The sequence below is a fragment of the Lactuca virosa genome, chromosome 5 (genome assembly GCF_052849685.1).
Source record: "Lactuca virosa cultivar CGN04683 chromosome 5, Lactuca_virosa_CGN04683_v6, whole genome shotgun sequence".
Taxonomy (NCBI): domain Eukaryota; kingdom Viridiplantae; phylum Streptophyta; class Magnoliopsida; order Asterales; family Asteraceae; genus Lactuca; species Lactuca virosa.
In genome coordinates, this window is record NC_136430.1 from 307,771,942 (window position 1) to 307,788,644 (window position 16,703).

The window sequence follows — 16,703 nt, forward strand, 5'->3', positions numbered from 1 at the left end:
AGCGACAAGAACATAAGTTGGGTGAATTAATGTTAAATAATATCTGACACACCCTTAAATCTTAAATCTTAATTGCAAATCATCATCATTAGTTTACGTTACCTTTTACTTTTCCACATAACATTTAACATTTGTTTTATAACCAATCTCTCTTTGTTCCTTGCGTGGCGTGGGTGTGGGCCTGTGCATATTTCATCAGCATCAAGGAAAAAAAATAAAAACTTGCTTCACTTCCCGCCCTTCCCGCTTCTTCTTGAATCTCATTCTCATCTACTATCTTCTAGTCTTCTACTGTTACCACAAAAACAAAAAAAGAATACAATAAAAAAAAAAACAACACTCTGCACTCTGCAGTCACTCCAAGACTCACGAGGCTGGAGCCGACGACACTGGATTCAGGTTGAAGAAGAAGATGGGTGATGAGAAAGATCAAGACAAAGAAAGTGTTGTTGTTGTAATGGATACTCCGGAAAGAACCCAGATCGCTACTCCACTTTCTAAATTCGAGGTGAATTGGGTTTTCGTGTGCGCGATTTGGTTCTTCGCTTCTGTTACTGGGAACTTTTTGTGTTTATGGTTTGTTTTAGTGAACCGATGCGGCGATTTCGCTATCTTAGTAGGGTTTGGCTTCGGATGTTCATGGGTTTCTCCGATTTCTTCAATTTTGCGTCTTTTTCATAGCATTGATCTTAGATCAAGTTTGATTATTGATTTCTTGTTGTTCGGCGGCATTTCGCCCTTTTGTGGTGAAGTCAATTTGATGAATTTGGTTTTTATTTTTTGTTTAATGTATGTTCTTTTATGGGGTAACCAATTACCCTTTCGATTTGATATACTCGTGGGTTAATTTCTGCCTCCCTTGCCCTAATTAATTCCGTAGGGTTTTATGGCAGATTGACCAACCCTTCTACGGATCTTCTTCTTCTTGAGAATTAGGGTTTGTTTGTAAATTTCAATCCGAATTTAAAGTAAGATATGATTTTGGTCTCAATTATTCTTTACGATGTATTTGGAAATTTTCCTCTCTAGATCTATAGAGATGTATGCAGTTTTCTACCAATTCTTTGCTCAATTTGTTATTTTTATTGTCTCTAGGTTTAAAAATCCCAGAATTGGTCAGTTCGGGTTTTACTAGGAGATGTTTGGAACTGATAGATGTTAAATTACTTAGTATCCTTAATGTTACGCACCTGATTTTATCAATTACATCAATGATCTTGATTTGTTGTTCTTTTGGACGTCTAATTGAAGGGTTTTCTTGTCTTTTTGCAGGATTCCCCAGTCTTCAATTATATCAATAGTCTTTCACCTATCAAGCCCGTTAAATCTGTGCATTTCACACAGACATTTAGTGCCTTAAGTTTTGCATCCCTTCCATCTGTTTTCACTTCGCCTCATGTCAGTTCCCTCAAAGATTCTCGATTCCTAAGAAGGTAATTGGTTTAAAGAATGTGGATATAAAGTAAATGCTGCAGCAAATTCAATTCATTTTGGTAGTGTATGGCATGATGGAATCAGAGAAGGAATGGAATGACTAATTCCATTGTAATGAATAAAAAGCTGTTTGTTTTGTCAGATAAAATGGAATGAACCATTCCTTCATCATTCCATTCCATCCAACTAAACAAACCCCACTAAACTTTTTTTTTGTCACTTAAAATCTTGACTTTTCAGGCACCAGTTTTCCGATCCATCGAAACCGGAAAATACTTCCGAAGATGCAAAGAAAGCCGAAATCAACGAAGGGAATCCAAACACCACTCAGAACCAATTAAATCAGCAAACGGAATTTAATTCCAATTCCGTTTCCGAAACTGTTGTGCCATCAAACAGGCCCTCAAATCTTGAATCAAGAAAATTAAGCTATGAAGCAGTTAGCCCTGACACAATAAACACATCAAAAATGGATAATCCATCATCATTATCAATTGTCCCATTTGTCAATAATCACTCTGCAAATGATCCAATAAGAATAGAATCAGACATGGAAGGGATTGACTCGCTCCATAATAAAGTATCCGGATGTGATTGGGACAGTTTGATATCTGATGCTTCAGAGTTGCTTAATTTTGATTCACCTAGTGATACTATCCCCTATAAGGGCCCCACTCAAACCACTTTAGACCAAAAACCCGAAGCTAAGAATGATAATCCTTCAGAAAAGCATGAAGGTGCTAGTACATCTTTAAACAATTTTGAGGTCGGTGAGCTGGCAGATGATATGGAGGATAATGAGGTGAGAATTTTAAAGAAGAGTAATAAAAGTTTGAAAATGCATTTTTAATGTCTCTAATTGTCTATATAAATCAATAGGTTGGATCAAATTTATATCGTGGCATGAGAAGGCGTTGTCTAGTTTTTGAGATGATGGGGTCTCGAAGAAAGCACTTAGAAGACATTTCAAATGTACCTGATTCCAATGAAACCGTTGTTCCAAATGACAACTCTTCAATTCCAATGAGGATCGGAAATGAGAATGGAAATGAATCCTCTAGATGTATTCTACCCGGAATCGGATTGCATCTAAATGCTCTTGCTTCAACTTTAGTGGATCAAAAAGTTGTTAAGCATGAAAGCTCGGGATCCGGTGGACAACTTATAATTGCACCGCCTTCTGCCGCCTACAATTCCACTCCTTCCGGTCAAGAATTGATAACAACAATGGCTGATGCATCTGGTTTGGAGAATGATCAAAGTGGAGTTCCGGTTACAGAAGATGTTTCTAAAGCACTTGGATTTGTAGTTAATGAAGAGTTAAGTCAGAGTAGTCCAAGAAAGAAGAGGCAAGTTATCACTTTCATTTCTTTATTGATTGCCACATTGCATCTTTGTTTGACATTTTTTTGTTAAATTTACAGGCGTAGAATGGAACATGCAGGAGAAACCGAGGCTTGCAAGCGTTGTAACTGTAAGAAATCAAAGTGCTTGAAGCTGTAAGTTCTCTAAATCTCTTTATTATTGGGGAACATTATGTGATTCTGATACGCATTTTTTTTTTTTTTTGAAAATTTATTTCAGTTACTGTGAATGCTTTGCTGCTGGGGTGTACTGTGTGGAGCCATGTTCATGTCAAGAATGTTTCAACAAACCGATACATGAAGATACAGTGCTTCAAACTCGCAAGCAGATTGAATCCCGCAACCCTCTTGCATTTGCTCCCAAAGTTATTAAAACCTCTGATTCCATGCAAGAGGTTCGTTTGAATTGGATTCACACATTTTTTTTTTACTATGACTAGTGTGACTAGTGAGTTTGAAGGTTATCAATATGAATGATGGTTTGTGCAGGATGAATCTAGCAACACTCCAGCTTCAGCTCGACATAAACGAGGCTGCAATTGCAAAAAATCTGGTTGCTTGAAGAAATACTGTGAATGCTTTCAGGTTCTTCCTCTTGCCCTACTTTGCTTGCTTGTGTTTGCTTGAAGAAATGCACATTTTGTCTATTGACATTAGTCAAAGTCAAAGGCAATATTCTAATTTAGGGTTCTTTTGTGAAGGGTGGTGTTGGATGCTCCATCAACTGCAGATGTGAAGGCTGTAAGAATACATTTGGTCGGAAGGATGGTAAGTATTTCTTTTCTTTCTTTCTCTATCAAGTTGTTTTTTTCTGCATTAAGTCCATTAATTGAGATGTTTTGGTTTATAGGTTCGGAAATGGATCCAGAAATGAATGTTGTTGATGAGTGTGAAGGGAATGGAACTGATGGAAGGTTCCAGAAGATGGCAATACACCATGAAGTCGAGCCAATTTCTGCTACTCCACCAACACCTTCACGTTTTGGCAGGTAATAATAACTAATTCCATTCCTTCATCTCTCATCATTATTCCATTCCACTTCCACCCGAAAGATGTCTAATTACATATATTATCGATATAAAAGCAGGCAATCTATTTCTATGATAAGCTCTTCAAAGGGCAAACCACCACGATCATTTCTGGCCATTGGATCATCAGCATCATCTAGCCAAAGATTTGGAAAGCTGAATCCATTCAAAGTTGGAATGAAGACAGCAGCAGATAATAAGCAATTGCAGACAGTTGGAGAAGATAAGATACCTGAAATACTTGAAGAAAATGGTTCTCCAATTAGTGGTGTCAAATCTTGTTCACCAAACAGCAAAAGGGTGTCCCCACCACACTCACACTCACACTCAGGACTTGGACAAAGAAGCAGCAGGAAATTGATATTGCAATCCATTCCTTCATTTCCATGTCTCACTCCCAACTCTAAGCATTGATTGATTGATATGCTGCAAATCAATCAACCACTTTCGATGTCTTTAGTTGTTACTGTGTAGTTTTTCTTTTCTTTTTTCTTTTTATATTTTTTAATTTTTAATTTTGATGTCGTCGTTGTAAGGTTGCTTATTATTAAGGTTACTACAACTCTGCTTGTAAAATAATAATATGATGATGTTCTTAGCTCGTGTTTGCTTATCATAAAAACATAAACTATGGTCAATGATTTTGATTGATTATCATGGTAATTAATCTCTTTCTCAAACAGAATCAAAACAACTGAACATGTCATATATCATCAGAAACATTAGTTGACATGTACACAACCAACAAACATAGTTAGTTCTAACTTCTAATGAAGAATGATACGAGTTGAGAACACAAACATACTTGAATCCTGTCATGTGGGAGCTAAATGATTGCCACCAGAAAACATACATAACTGCTTCATGCATCGAGATGCTCTCATCATCATGAGTTTGAAGAACTCCATTGTTGATAGAAATGGTCTTGTGTTCTCAAAGATAAAGCTTCGTTTATACTCGAGGATCCATGTGTTTTGATCTAAACGCCATAATGATGTACTCCATTTTCCTTGTTCCCATGAAGTATTTGCTTTTCGAATCGAATGACTCGACTCCCCATTTGACCACTACATATATTCATAGGATTAGAAGGAAGAAATAGCAATATATTTTATTTATTTGTTTATGGGAGCATTGTACTTTCATTTTTTTCCTCTTACTTTGAAAAATCTACCTAATTATGGCAATGTCATTTTCACTCTTTTAATAAGAAAAAATGGAAGTATATTGCCATAAACGAGTAGATTTTTCAACACAAACTTTGAAAATTCTACATAATTATAACAATGTCATCCAAATACAAAACACAAAACAGTTTTTCACTCTTATAATTGGACAAAATTTTCAAAAATATTATCTTCAAATAGAAAAAATTGGAAGTACAATGCTATAAATGGGTAGATTTTTCAAAGCATAAGTGTTTTAAAGAAAAAAGCTACAAGTACAATGATATAAGGGGAAAAAAAATGAAAGTGTGATCCTACAATACACAAAATCACAAATAAATGAAAATACGATGCTGTAAATCAAAACTAGCTTGCCTCTGTAACTGTTCCTGACAAGATAGTGAATGATCTTGAAGCAAATTCAGTTGTAAGCAATCCAGAGGTTTGCAAAGGCCATCCCCATATGCTCACTTCTTCCATCCAGGATTTGTGGAGTTGACAACGAGATCTCCAGATCAAACCATCCTAAACACATAAACAAAGTTCATTAATCACAAATGTTCTACTTTCACACACAAACACAAAGAACATTGCATACATATGATATAATAGAGCACCTGAACTATTTCCCAATTGGGATATGTAGAGCTAGCTTCTGAGACACCATCTCCCATAAAGCTTTGTAGTTCATTATTCAAAAACACTAAACGTTCTTTCACATCTTGAAGTCCGGATGATTTCTCACTCAGGTTTCTGACTATTTCTGGGGACAATTTGGTTTTCATGACTCTAGAAGTTAAAAAAGAAAACCCTAGTGTCCCCATTACAATCAAGCAAAGAATCAGAACCCATTTCATCATCTTTAAGACATATCCAAGTTTTGACTTTTTACTGTTCATTTTCTGCCGGAAACTTTTCCTGATAGCTGGACTGAGGGGTGTAGATACCATGGGACGAGAAGTCTCGGATATAGGAGTGGAGAGGGTTGAAGGATTGCTGAAAAGCGGGGTTTGAGGAGGAGATGGTTTTGAAGAGGAGAGCTTAGTGAGCGTGCTTCTATGGGCGCTCATCAAATCAAGGGTGGCATTGATGCTGGCGACACAGGTTTTGCACTTGCAGTTGGCATCTCTCCGGCAACGGGTTAAGTAGAAGCTGTCGTCTTCCATGGGGGAAGACGATTTCACGGAGGAATTGGGTGTTTGCACAGTGGTTCCCATTAGCATTTGATAAACATTAGTTTCTGAGATCTGGTTTAAAACTTGGATCAGAATGGAGAGAGACAAAGAAAATGGTTTGAATTTTGAATTTCAACGGCCATATATAAAATATGAGTTAATACTTATACCAGCAATGAATATTAAAGTTACCAAAATACCTGTGGTTTACGATTATTGTATGTATATCATGATTTATGAAATTCCTACATCTATTTTTTTTTTTTTTTTTTATTATTATTATTATTATTATTATTATTATTATTATTATTATTTTGTTGTCTTTTATTATTATTATTATTATTATTATTATTATTATTATTATTATTTAATTAAATTTATAATAGTTATAGTAATTTAATAATAAAAAAAATTATTTTTTTCAATGGTTATTTTACCAACTACAATAATTAAATATTCATTCACTGTATATCTCTTTTGGTTTTGTGATGAGTCTCTCCTGTTATTGCGTATGGTATTCAGTGGCGAATCTAGAACAAAATATCACGTGGTTCCCAAATTAAGTGAAACCGATAAAAAAAATCACCAACACTTGTGAGGGGTCGGGTCGGGTCGTGTACGATTTAATGAAATATAACGAAAAAACCGATCAGGCACCACCAATTAAATTTTTTAAAAAACCGACTAAAATATAATTGAAAAAACCGAACGATTTAATAAAAACTAGTTGATTATTAGTGCATTGATACCTTATTGTTTGATAAAAACTATGTATTATATTTAACCCTATATATTTAACAACACAAATGCCCCATGTAACTTATTTTTATCTTTTTTTTAAAATGATTTTTAAGACGTTTTTTTAAAAAACAAACTCAAGATCTGTCCTTTATTTTTTCTAAGGTAGTTCCTAATTTTTGTTGCATATATATTATAAATGAAATTCAAATTTTAGGTAGGTCCTAGGACCTACCTTCTTACTTGCTAGATACGCCCCTGATGGTATTATTTCCTAAATAGTTGATTTGAAGTCACTTTAATTTTATCTTTAATAATAAAGAAATTGATTTGATGTTTTGTTTTCTTCTATTATTACGTATATATAATACGATCAATCGATCGATTGAAATCATTAAAAAAAAATCATATCTCATATCTTTGTCTAAGTCAGCATATCTACAACGATTGAATCATATGGCGGATTTTCAGACTAATAAGGTTTGTTTGTTTTTAGATAGTTTTAGTATACTAATACGTTGACACAACTGAACATGTATGCATTTTATTTGTAAGGTGTTTAGCACTCGTGAAAATCTGAAGGAGTGGGTTGATAATGTGGCACGAATTCTCGGATATGTGGTCATTACAAAAAGATCAAAAACGAAAACAAGTAGTGGCTATGTTTCAAAAATCGTTTTAGTTTGTGATCGAAGTGGTGTCTATAAAGGTACAAATACATCAGACAGAAATACGGGGACAAAAAAATAAATAAATTGTCCCTTTGAATTGGTGGTAATTTATTATAAGACAGATTATTTTTTGAAAATTATAAATGGTGACCATAATCATGACCCTACAATGTATATGGAAGGTCATGTATTTGCAAAACGGATGACTACAGATGAACGTCGTATGGTGGAAGACATCACATATAATGATGTCCGTCCACGTAATATTCTTTCGACCTTGAAGAGTCAAAATGAACACAATGTAAGTACAATAGACACCATTTATAATGCACGAGAAAAATATCGATCACAAATGCATACAGGTCGAAGCGAAATGCAAGTTGTATTCGAAATTTTGCAGTTAAAAGGATATATATATATATATATATATATATATATATATATATATATCATACAGATGACACGACAAATGAGTTGGAAGACTTGTTTTTTGTTCATCAGACATCATTGAATATATGACGTGCATTTCCACAAGTGTTAATGATGGATGCCACGTATAAGACAAACAAGTATAACATGCCTATTCTTGAAATTGTTGGTGTCACTTCAACAAACAACACATTTTCCATAGCTTCCGTGCTTATGGACGAAGAGAAAGAGACAAATTATACTTTGGCATTAAATCTGACGACCACACTGGGTGGATATGATGGGCCATATGTAATCGTCACAAATAGAGAATTAGCTTTAATGAATGCATGTGCAGATATATTCCCCACATCCAACCGGTTACTCTGACACATATCTGAATGTATAAAGAAACACTACAAACCAAGTTTAAAGTCCAAGGGTGGGTATTTGGGGATCATATAAGAAAGTATGGGTGAATCTAATCGAGTCATCAACAAGGAGATCATATTTAGAAAATTATGCTCAACTTTAATCATTATTGGAAGACTGTCCAGGTATTATTACGTTATTAATAATTACTAGTCCACTAGTTTTACTGAAAGATAAAGAAAAGCTCGTCATACAGTGAAGGAATATTACGTTATTAATAATTACAATTTTTAATCATCACGAAATCAAACGAGATATACAGTGAATGAATATTACTTTACTTACATTTTCAACCCTTCAACTTTTATGATATTTTTTCTTTGTATCTTTTACTTTTATGATATATTTTCTTTGTATCTTATGATATAAGCTTTAGGGGCTGAAAATGAAATTTCTTTATGAAAAAAGTTGATTTTATGTGAGCCGAATTCATTTTACAGTGAAAGGAACATATATAACTGTATGAATAATTACTTTAAATATGTCTTTTTTTTGTATATGTTATTAATTGTTTGTTTACTTTTTAGTTTTTTTCAATTATCTTAATCAAACTTGGTTGGATAAATACAAAGAAATGTTTGTATCATTATAGACAAACAGAGTTTTACATTTCGACAACCACATGAATAATAGAGTTGAAAGTCAACATGCGAGATTTAAAAACTACTTGGATTAAAATCACTCAAAGCTGCAAAGGTTTTTTGATTATATTGACAAGACAATTGAATCACAATACACATCCATGACGTCTTGAGAAAAGTAGAATCGAAGTAAAGCATTTCCACAACATAGAAATTTTCAGAAGCTTATTACGTAAAGTTTCACATCATGGTTTACAAAAAATGTTGCAAGAATTAGATCAACCCAATTTTCAAAATATAACTGAGACCAGCTGTGGGTGTAAACTACGTCGTACATATGGGTTCACTTGTGCCCACGAAATTTTAGTTTATTACAATACAGGCCGACAAATACCTTTGGAGTCAATTGATTTTTTTTGGAGAAGACTTGATGTAGAGAGAGTAGTGCCGGTCACTCAATATGATGAATCAGCTTTTGATGGTGAAGCAAACCTTTTAAAGAAAAGCTACAATAAACAGTCAAAAGATGTGAAGGCTAATTATTTGAAAAAAAATGATAAATATATGGAAGTCATCACCTTCTATGGCTTCAGAGCCTGCTGTTCGTACAAATACCCGTGGACGTCCGCGTGCGAGTACAAAACCATCACAAGAAAAACCTCTGCTTTTGCCAACTCAATATCCACCAACTCAAGATCCTCGTAGAGGTAGTTTTTCTTCGTATACACCAGATTATATGGAGTCTAACATGTTTGATTTAAACCAACAACCGGAACCGGAGAGGCACAACACATATTCGTTTGGAGAATCTTCAGTGTTCAACCAAGAACCAACGTATCAAAGATCCTACTTCAAACATGCACTTATGAATGAAATTCCAAGTGAATTTGAACCATATGTGTCACACATACAAAATGTGGAAGGAGATGGACACAGTGGATTCCGGGCAATAGCTGTTGCTCTTGGTTTTAGTGAAGACTATTGGTATCAAATTCGACAAACTTATATGAAGAGTTATTGATACACATTGATGATTATAGAGTGGTTTTTGAAAATGAAATAAATGCCATTAGTGAAGCGTTGAATTTCTATGAAACACCCGCGATTCGAAAATATTGGATGATTATGCCTGACACTGGTATTTTAATTGCTAGTAAGTATGGTGTTATTGTTCATTTCTTAAACAAATACGAATCTTCATCGTCTTTCCCACTTTAGAGTGGTCCACAAGATTTCCCAAATCATCCGATTATAAATATCACCATCCTTAATGGTTGTCATTATCTGGCTACTGTTTCTTGGTTGTGGAACATGCACAAATCTAGTTAATAATAATTGTAATTCCAATTTCAAGATAAAATGACCAATCTAGCTACTATACCTAATGGTTTGCTATAAAATAACATAAAGTTTTCATTATCACTCAATATAGTCACATTTATGGGTTGGGCCACTACAAAATCTTGTATCATTATTTAATAAATAAGTATCGGTCATTGTCACGTGACATTCTCTAATCCTCTCCACCTCCTCCCCAACCGATTTTTCCCGCTCATATCATATAACTGAATTCCCGAAATTTCCCTTAGATTCAATTTTCTCAGCAACTTCGGTTCAATCCGATATAAATGGGTGTTTGTTATACTCTATTCATGATTCACGATCGGGGGTTCACGATTTCATGAGACAGGCTGTCATATCTTATTTCCTACATGTTTTTTTAAAACGGAAACTCATTAAACCTTATTCAATTACGTATAAATCAATATAAATCCACATTTACTATCCATAATTATCTATTCCAACTGATGATCACTACCTTATTTAACGTAATATATCTAAATTTTAAAAACCGTTTCTTCGATTATCTTGGTTAAATAGTCTCACATATCTCACTTCATACTTCACGAATCCATTTATTCACATATCCAGTGTGCAGGAGCAGAAGAAAATAAAACATCGAACTCGGCATCCATTCTTCAATTGGGTATGGTGAAATATTATCACCTTTTTTCATGTTTTTATTGCATAGCTATTCTACATTCTTCTTCTTCTTCCTGCTATATCATGTAACTGACCTTTGTTAAAAATTATAGATAAAAACATACCTGTTGTTTGATGATTGCCTCTGTCTAACCCAAAACATTTGTATATGTTGTTTGTTGAGTGTCGTGTTGCAATATACCACAAGCAATAAACATGATGCCTTGGTTGTATAAATAACTTGTAATCTGAACAATAAAGGAAAATAAAACTAACTTCAAAAAAAGTCAAAATAGAATATTTGCAACAGATATCGCAATCAGGTTAACATCTTTTAACCGTTGCTTCTTTTTTTCCTGTAAAACAGGTTCATCAAACAGAAAAAAGACCATTTTACCCATGTCCATTCTAAAACAACTTCTAATTTTTAAGATATGAACTATAATATCCAAATTACAGATGCATTACTTTATGATACCCAATCAAGTTACACATTACTGTTCTGCAAGAAATAGTAATGTACTTACATACTTTTAATTTATTTTTCTCATTTATGCATTACTTTATGATTTTTACCATTTGTGTGATTTTATTTAATCATGGACCATTTATGTAAAATGCTATATTGGACATCAAAATGAAAGTAGATTGCCATTTCATGCTTTTAGCCCACGATTGTTCTGATACAACTTCTAATTTTTAAGATATGAACTATAATATCTATTACAGATGCATTACTTTATGATATCCAATCAGGTTACAGATGACTGTTCTGCAGGAAATAGTAATGTACTTGCATATTTTTATTTTATTTTTCTCATTTATGCATTACTTTATGATATTTACCATCTGTGTGATTTTATTTAATCATGGACCATTTATGTAAAATGCTATATTGGACATCAAAATGAAAGTAGATTGCCATTTTGTGCTTTTAGCCCATGATTTTTCAGATACATGCAGGAATTAGCCGTTTACTTTCATTTTTTCCATTTATTGTATTTATGCCCAATTTAGCATATTATTTTCATTTTTGTTTTTTTTGCACAAATGACAAATAAACAAAAAGTAATGAAACTAAATTGCTATTACTTGCATTCTTAGCATATTTTTTTCTTATTTATAATATATTTTGAAATGCAGGTCCATTTATACAAATTTATTATAAACCACTTATCATTACACTTTATTAAGGTCCATTTATTAAAATTACATTTAACAATGACCATTTAAAAAATAACATTAATGTAGTAGCAATGTACAACTTTTTACTTAACTTTCAATCTCCATTCAATTGAAATGAATATAGGTAATAAAATAAACCTCAAAAACATTGAACAGATTGATGATGATTCACATATCAAAGTGCGGGTGCTAAAGATGTGGAACTTTATAAAGAATAATATGGTTTTATCAATTGAAATGATCATAATGTACGAGGAGGTTGGTCATATTATTATTTTTTAATATCCCACTAAATATTACATATGTTTCAAGCAATAAAATAATTTTTTTTTATTTAATTTGACATGGTACAAAATATCATTCTTGCGTTTTCAATCAAAACTTTTCCAAATTTCGTGAACTTTTAAAGGAGGTCAAACTTATATCATTATAAAACCAAACATGGCGGCTATGAATAAGGGTTTTAGTGCTACAGGTCACAAACAGACCATAACTTTGAATTGAAAAAGTATTCTAAAAAAATGTGAGGATTTTTCAGGTTCGGTGAATGGTTTTGTGTTTGTTGATTTTAATTATATTATCAAACAAACATGCCCAATAGACTCATTCTTTGGTTAGTTATTTAATTTTATTCCAACAACTTTTATAACTTGTGTAATTTATTATACATGTTAGTATTTAACTTACTCTTACTTATTATATTTTATTAAACCTGTATAGATGTTATTGAACAAATTGTCTCATTTCGGGCACTTGAAACATCAGATCCTAACCCATCTGAGCATTACATAAAGATGACTATAAACAATTAACAATGAGATTATTTTCTTCTATTTCTTTATTATTTTTAATCAATTTTTTTTACTAATTAATTTCTTTATTTATTTAGGTTTGTACACCTGAAGGTCACTATATTTGTAACTCAAGCACACTAGATGTCACAGTACCTCAAACCTAACCCCACAGTTACTTATGTTGTTATAGTGATGCAGTTTGTTAAACTTAACATTTGGGATGGTTTGTAGTCACGCTATATGTATTTATTTTTTATTTAAATTTACTTTTACTGACTAATTTCTTTTTATATGAATTGGTCAAGCCCAAAGTTATTTTGATGTAACCAGATTGTTCATTAATGACGGCATTATTGAAATTAATGAGTTCAAGAATGAGTTAGTTTCTTTTTTTTAAAACTTTTTTATATTTTTTTTGTAACTATAACCAAGACATAGTGTTATATGTAAAAAAATAATTTTAAACATTACAGATTGAAAGCTGCTAACAATGGAGGTATGTTTGAAAAAAACATAACTACACCCCCAAGCCACTCTTCTTCTTATATAGATGATTTTAAAAGGGATTTCCCTTTAAAAAACAGTTTGTGAGATCACAGAACCACTGAACGTATATTGCATTATTTGATATCCTTTAATTTCATTTACACATTGTATGTTTTTTTAACATTTACATTTTATTTCATATAGGTAATGAAATTTCTATTAGTTGGTTCCATCGTCAATATAAGACATAATTTTCCTTGGTATTACGATGCGTGCTCTAAATGTGGAAAAAAGATAAACACAGTGCCCAAACCCAATCATTCCTATACCGCCCCCGATAAATTTTCGGAAAGTGTTGTTATTAGTGTAAAGATGCGTGTTGAAACGATTCAGATTTTTATCCAGTTACAAAGTATAAACATTTCTACTTATATTAACCATTTCAGTCTTTCAAATAAATTAATATTAATGTTATATTTTTTTGTTTAGGTATATGATTCCAATTAACGTACAAGATGATACTCGCACCATCAGATTGACTCTTTTTGATAGGGAAGCGAAGATAAGTGCATAATTGCATATGACTTGAAAAAAAAACATATGGCGGTATACTATGTTATTCGTATTTTTAAATCAAAAAACATTTTATTTGTGTTAATATATTAAACAATCTTCTTACAGGTTGGAGACAGTTTGAATCTATTTCCAAACCAAATTAACGTCTTGAAAAACCGCAACTTTGCTTTTCTTGTAGAGATTAAACCCTACAATGGCAACAACTATAATAATATCTACACCACTGTCAAACTTACAGAAAATGTGTCCATTGTTTCCCAATTGGAAAGTAAAATTGAACTTATGGTACATACATTTAAAGCTCAAAAGTTATATTTGTTTTTTATTTACGTACATAACGTTTTACATTTTCCATCTTATTTTCTAGAGTACTCAATCCGTTTCCTTAAATCAAGTACCTTTGGAATCAGATGAAGCTGTACAAAATGTTCAAAAGGTATTTCGATTTCCATATTAACTTTTATTTATATTTAATTATTTCAACTAACAACTTATGTTTTTTTATTTAGGATGTTATTTCTCAAATGGATGAGAGTTTTACATCGTCAACAGTTGGTAAATCAACCGCAACTAGTCCTATCAAAATAGCAACTGAGTTGAAGCGCAACCTCCATGACATTTACGACGTTGATGGTGGAGATGATTTCAGTTCAACAAAATCTGAAAGAAAATCAATCGGAGAAGAAAATCCACTTTTAGTTCCAAAAGTGGAGAAGTGAGTTGGGTTTGGTTTTAACAAACAAATGATAATTTTGGATATTGGTGTGGTTTTAAAGGCTATTGGGTTATTTGGTACAAGACTTTTATTTTGGATCTTTGGTGTTTTTTTTGGGGTATGATTTAACAGACACTAATATTTGGTTTGAAACTTTAGAAATCCTTATTATATATTTACTTCTTTTTATTTAATATTTACTCCAATTACAAGTTATTTATTAAAATACCATTTTCGTATGATTCTTAAAAATGTTCTGTCATTTCATCAAATTGCTACTGCCATAATTTAATGCAAATATATACTGAAGGACAGAAAAAGAGGCATAAAGTTTACTCTTATGGATAAGGACATGATTTAGAAATAAATGAAAAAATAATATGCTTTGAGGGGGGTAAAACTATATGTCTTACTTACCATTTATTTTAATATGACCACTATGCATTATACAAACATTTCAGATGGATTTCTAGAAATTTAGATTAATACTGATTAAGGCATAGATAAGAATATACCTGGTCACACCGGTGCTGTTAGGTTTTATTCAAAAATCCGGTTTCACAACCGATAAAATTGACAACAGAAGCTTTAAAAATGTTGAATAAAACTAAAACTATTTTACCCACCAATGATCATTTTGTAAGAGTTAGGAAGATTAAAACAACCATAGAAGGGAAAGCATAACAACCTTTGAAGACTTTGATCCTCATGGGAGGTTGGAAGTTGATGAAGTGTGGCATGAAACTCTAAAGCAAGAGTTCTCTACAACTATCCACCAAGCAAGAGTAGAACCATCAAAACATGCTAGTATTCACTTGTAATTTGTTGTTCATAAGCCTTTGAAATATATACCAAATATATGTTCAAAGGTGAAGCAACAAAAGGGACATTCTTTTAACATCAAATGCAAGAGAATGGAGGAGAAGAAGGATGCTTTAACTTCGAAATTTGGCAGCCTCTTGGGAGCACTTTTGCTCTCGTTTTTTTAGCCAAAGAAGAGGAAGAATGAAGGCTTTCAAGCATCCCCTCTAACCTTCCATGCCCTCCCTTATATAGAGGCCAAAAAAGCAAATGGAGACCATAAAGTAAAAGAGGGACAACTTTATCCCAAGCATGACAAAAGAAGACCATGCTTGGTCTCCTTACAATTTTCGAGAAAAGCATGTCCAAAAGAAGACAAAATTTGTTTCATGGCTAGTTTATATACACATACATGTTATCTTTATAAAAATCAATTATTTTTATAAAGAATTTCCAACATATATATTTATATAACTAGTCATATATAAATATCTTATTTTATACAAAACTATCTTTTACATAAATTGTAACTAGCTTATTTTATATAAAGCTATCTTTTATATAAATTGAACTAGTTTATTAAGATATAAATATAACTTATAAATAATCATACTTTATGATATATTTCATAAGTTGTTATTTCTCCAATAAATATTATTTCCACAAATAATAAATTATCAATTAGTAAAATATTATTTCCATGAAATAATAATTTTCCAATTAAATACAAGTGTTCATTTATTTATTAATAATCAAATTATACTAATAAATAATCAATTGATGGTAACTTGCTATATGGTGTGACCCTATAGGATCATATATTATTAACAATATCATTCTATAATGACTCTTAGACATACTAGATCTTTCATGTGCCATTAACATCAATCTTTTTGTAAAGAGCCGTATAGAAAAAAAGATGGTAGCTTGCAAATTTCATGTCTTACAGCTTTGAATTATATCCATTCAAATCAAAGTTAGTACTTTTTACAACCTTCATGTTAAAAAGGAACAAACATCATTTCTTCTATAACCCACTATTTTACTTACCTGTTTCACCCATTGGAACAAGTACGTTGCATATTTAATACTTATGGTTGTACAGTTGTCCATTAGTAAATTAATGGAAAAACAAAATAATCAAGGAGTTTTCAATCGTAAATTA

The 16,703-nt window shown here is 32.2% G+C and overlaps 2 protein-coding genes across 3 annotated transcripts; one reads left to right on the forward strand and one right to left on the reverse strand.

The window, feature by feature from the left end:
• Positions 1-234: 234 nt before the first annotated feature.
• On the forward strand, positions 235-4,425 carry LOC145114989 (protein tesmin/TSO1-like CXC 2). Of its 2 annotated transcripts, none has more exons than XM_079051119.1 (10): positions 235-508; positions 1,273-1,433; positions 1,675-2,236; positions 2,314-2,783; positions 2,859-2,933; positions 3,019-3,193; positions 3,288-3,383; positions 3,500-3,566; positions 3,649-3,787; positions 3,884-4,425. In XM_079051119.1, exons 1-10 carry the CDS (start codon positions 413-415, stop codon positions 4,239-4,241), a joined length of 2,199 nt encoding a protein of 732 aa, XP_078907245.1. In that variant the 5' UTR covers positions 235-412; the 3' UTR covers positions 4,242-4,425. The 2 variants fall into 2 exon arrangements, with proteins under 2 accessions (XP_078907245.1, XP_078907246.1); XM_079051120.1 differs by having other exon boundaries at positions 238-508; positions 3,887-4,425.
• An 84-nt stretch (positions 4,426-4,509) lies between these two features.
• LOC145114990 (C-8 sterol isomerase) lies at positions 4,510-6,286 on the reverse strand. The gene is made up of 3 exons (XM_079051121.1): positions 5,611-6,286; positions 5,369-5,518; positions 4,510-4,894 (listed from the first exon to the last, which is right to left on the reverse strand). Exons 1-3 carry the CDS (start codon positions 6,214-6,216, stop codon positions 4,643-4,645), a joined length of 1,008 nt encoding a protein of 335 aa, XP_078907247.1. The 5' UTR covers positions 6,217-6,286; the 3' UTR covers positions 4,510-4,642.
• Positions 6,287-16,703: the final 10,417 nt, after the last annotated feature.